Genomic DNA, 3,277 nt, shown 5'->3' with positions numbered 1-3,277 from the left:
AGACAAATATCAAGGATTAGGTTCTGGAAAAAAATAAAAAGGACAGGTCAAGTTAACCAGGAGGAACTCTGACATAAAAGCCTAAGATAATATATAGAGAGAAAAGAGAATGACTATGCACAGATCTCTAATTAATATATTTCAAATCTCAGAATGCTCTCAGTGACATAACACCATAGTTATTTTTACTCTACATGGCAAAATATAGAGAGAGTACCATCAGGACGTACTTTCCCTGCATGTGATCAATTTCAAAAGAGGACTGAAGCCTGTGTACTCTGGTTAGGGTAACTCTTAGCTAAAAGAGAACCATTAGTCTTTGATCTAAACCTCATCCATTCATACCAATTTCATTTAAAATGGTTATTTCAGATGACAAAACAAGAAGCTTCCTCCTCTTCAGCACCAAAAATACTTTGAAGAATTGCACCTATGTCACCAAACACTGAAAGTAATATTGCAAATTGTGTGATTTCAGAAAGATCTTTAAAAATAAGAGGACACACAAATGTCACAACTGGCCTTGCTGTAAGCAATCGTTGACTAAAAGTTGATGTTTCTGAACTTGGTTGAAAGCCTCTGAATGACGAGAGAGCATCTACCTTAACTTTATGTAGCTGAGGACACAAAACAAAGCCAGGGGTTTAATGGCCGATGATGGATGGGCCTGGTAATCATGATGGTAAAGCTGTAACAAGCACTTGCACTCCCAAGTTCCTTATTTCCTCCCAATATCACTGGGGCAAAGAGTTGAAAATCTTTACATAATCTAAAATGGTGCTGCCCATTGAATTGTAAGGAAACTTAGAGAATATCTTAATGAGAAAACTTCTGTAGAGTCATTTATAACGTGGTTAATGTCTTATTATTGCAGTTTGAAGAGGGGAAAAAAATGAAAAACCCAGTCGAAAATAACCACTCTGACTCTGTGAGTGAATTCATTCTTCTTGGATTCCCTTGTCCCTGGGAGATTCAGATCCTCCTCTTCTCATTCTTCTTTGTGATCTATGTCCTGACACTAACTGGAAATCTCTGTATTATCTCTGCAGTGTGGTGGGATGAGTATCTCCACACCCCCATGTATATCCTGCTGGCCAATTTTTCCTTCCTGGAGATCTGGTATGTCACTTCTACTGTCCCAAATATGCTAGCCAACTTGCTATCTGAGACCAGTACCATCTCCTTCTATGGCTGCTTCCTCCAGTTCTATTTCTTCTTCTCCATGGGCACCACTGAGACCTTCTTCTTGTCTGCCATGGCCTTTGACAGGTATCTTGCTATCTGCAGGCCCCTGCATTACTCCACTGTCATGACTGTTCAGCGCTGCATCAGAATAGGAGCCGGGTGCTGGGTGTGTGGCTTCTCCTGTTTTCTCCTCCCAGTTTACCTTATCTCTCAACTTCCTTTTTGTGGTCCTAATACAATTGATCATTTTTTATGTGATCCAGGGCCCCTTATGAAGCTGTCCTGTGTGCCAGCTACTGCTACTGAGGTCATCTGTGCCGTCTTTAACTCAGTCCTCATTTTCTCCACCTTTCTTTTCATTACCAGCTCCTATACTCTGGTGATCAGAGCTGTGCTGAGGGTCCCCTCAGCAGAAGGCCGGCATAAGGCCTTCTCCACATGTGGCTCCCATCTTGCTGTTGTGTCTCTGTTCTATGGCTCTATCATGGTGATATATGTGAGCCCAACAGCAGGCAATCCAGCAGGGATTCAGAAAATTGTGACTTTATTTTATTCTGTGATGACTCCACTTTTTAATCCCTTGATCTACAGCCTCCGGAATAAGGAGATGAAGATGGCCCTGAGAAAATTGTTTAGGATTATGAGATTTGGTCAAAAACAGCCTTTCAAGAACTAGAATTCATATGTGTGTAGGACATAGAGTGATATAAAACTATAGGAGGTAAATATCTTAAGTAAATTCAAGAGGCAAATATGTCTCCCATATTCCCTAGAATATTTTTAGAAATGCATCTCAATGAAGCAAATAGCAAATAAGATCTTATAAAAACTTGCATAAATTATTTGTACTAGGCTTTATTGTATTAATATTCCCATGTGTCATGCATGGAAACAGGAAAATGGGAGACATTCATGGGACTCTTTGCAGAAAAATCATATATAACCCAGAGGTCAACTGGCCAGCTTCTATCTTTTGCAGATATAAGTAAATTTGTCTCTGATCCCAGTTTCACAGTGATCAGAGGTCTAAGGTACCCACCACTATCTCCCTACATACATACCATACAAAAATGTTCCAATGTGCTTCTTTCCTCCCACTCCTGAATCTATCACCTGTCTTATTCTGATCACATCAATCTGGAAGTGAGACTCATCCCTTCAACATTTTATACAAAAACAGTCATTCCAGTTTTGTGAGGGTTTACTAACCTAACTACAGGTTGCGGTTAGGAAGAGTCAAGGGAAGGCCACTGTGCTGAATACCCAGTCCTTCATATTGTACCTGGTCTGCTTCTTTCTCTTCTTTCCTTATCCTTTTATGATCACCCACTAGAACAACCAGAACATCTTTACCTTTCTTATTCAGAATAATTATTCTCTATATGTAGACTCTGCAATTTCAGAATGTTCCTTAACTGAGCTTGTCAAAAAATGTCTTCTCAGAAAATCTGATTCTTAAATAGGATCCTGTGAAAATAATTTTTCCCAACAACTGACTTTTTGGGTTGTTTTAGGTTTTTATAACTTATCTCATTACCACCTGGTACCACTCAATACAAAAGGATAAATGTACTGAAACAGAGATGAGACCTGGAAATAAGATTACTTGAAAAAAAATTAATGAGACAATAATAATTGATATCTTAAGTGCTTTATGATTTTAAAGGGTTTTTCTCCCTATGTGTATTAGAATGAAAACCACGCAGAGAGGATACTGTGTATAAGTCTGAGGATAGAAATAGTATAAAAAAAGAAATAAAATAGCATAGCAACTCTTCAATAAATAGTTCTTGGAAAACTGGACAGCTGCATGCAAAAGAATGACACTGGATCACTTTCTTACACAATGCACAAAAATAAACTCAAGGTGGATTAAAGACCTAAATGTGAGACCTGAAACCATAAAACCCCTAGAAGAAAATACAGGTAGTAATTTCTTTAACACCAGACTTAGCAACATTTTTTCTAAATAGGTCCCCACAGACAAGGAAAACAAAATCAAAAATAAATCATGGGGCCTCTACCAAAATAAAAATGTTTGCACAGCAAAGAAAACCAACAGCAAAGCAAAAAGGCATCTTAGTGAATGGGA

At 38.4% G+C, this 3,277-nt stretch overlaps 1 protein-coding gene across 1 annotated transcript; it reads left to right on the top strand.

The window, feature by feature from the left end:
* Nucleotides 1-919: 919 nt before the first annotated feature.
* On the top strand, nucleotides 920-1,861 carry LOC121481029 (olfactory receptor 11H6-like). The gene has a single exon (XM_041737996.1). It carries the CDS (start codon nucleotides 1,079-1,081, stop codon nucleotides 1,859-1,861), a length of 783 nt encoding a protein of 260 aa, XP_041593930.1. The 5' UTR covers nucleotides 920-1,078.
* Nucleotides 1,862-3,277: the final 1,416 nt, after the last annotated feature.

This window comes from Vulpes lagopus, chromosome 23 (genome assembly GCF_018345385.1).
Source record: "Vulpes lagopus strain Blue_001 chromosome 23, ASM1834538v1, whole genome shotgun sequence".
In the NCBI taxonomy this organism is placed as follows: domain Eukaryota; kingdom Metazoa; phylum Chordata; class Mammalia; order Carnivora; family Canidae; genus Vulpes; species Vulpes lagopus.
Note: the sequence above shows the minus strand (reverse complement) of the source record. Positions and strands in the feature narration are given on the sequence as shown.

Coding starts and splice junctions, on each gene's coding strand:
- LOC121481029 (XM_041737996.1), top strand. CDS start 1,079: ATGTATATCCTGCTGGCCAATTTTTCCTTCCTGGAGATCTGGTATGTC.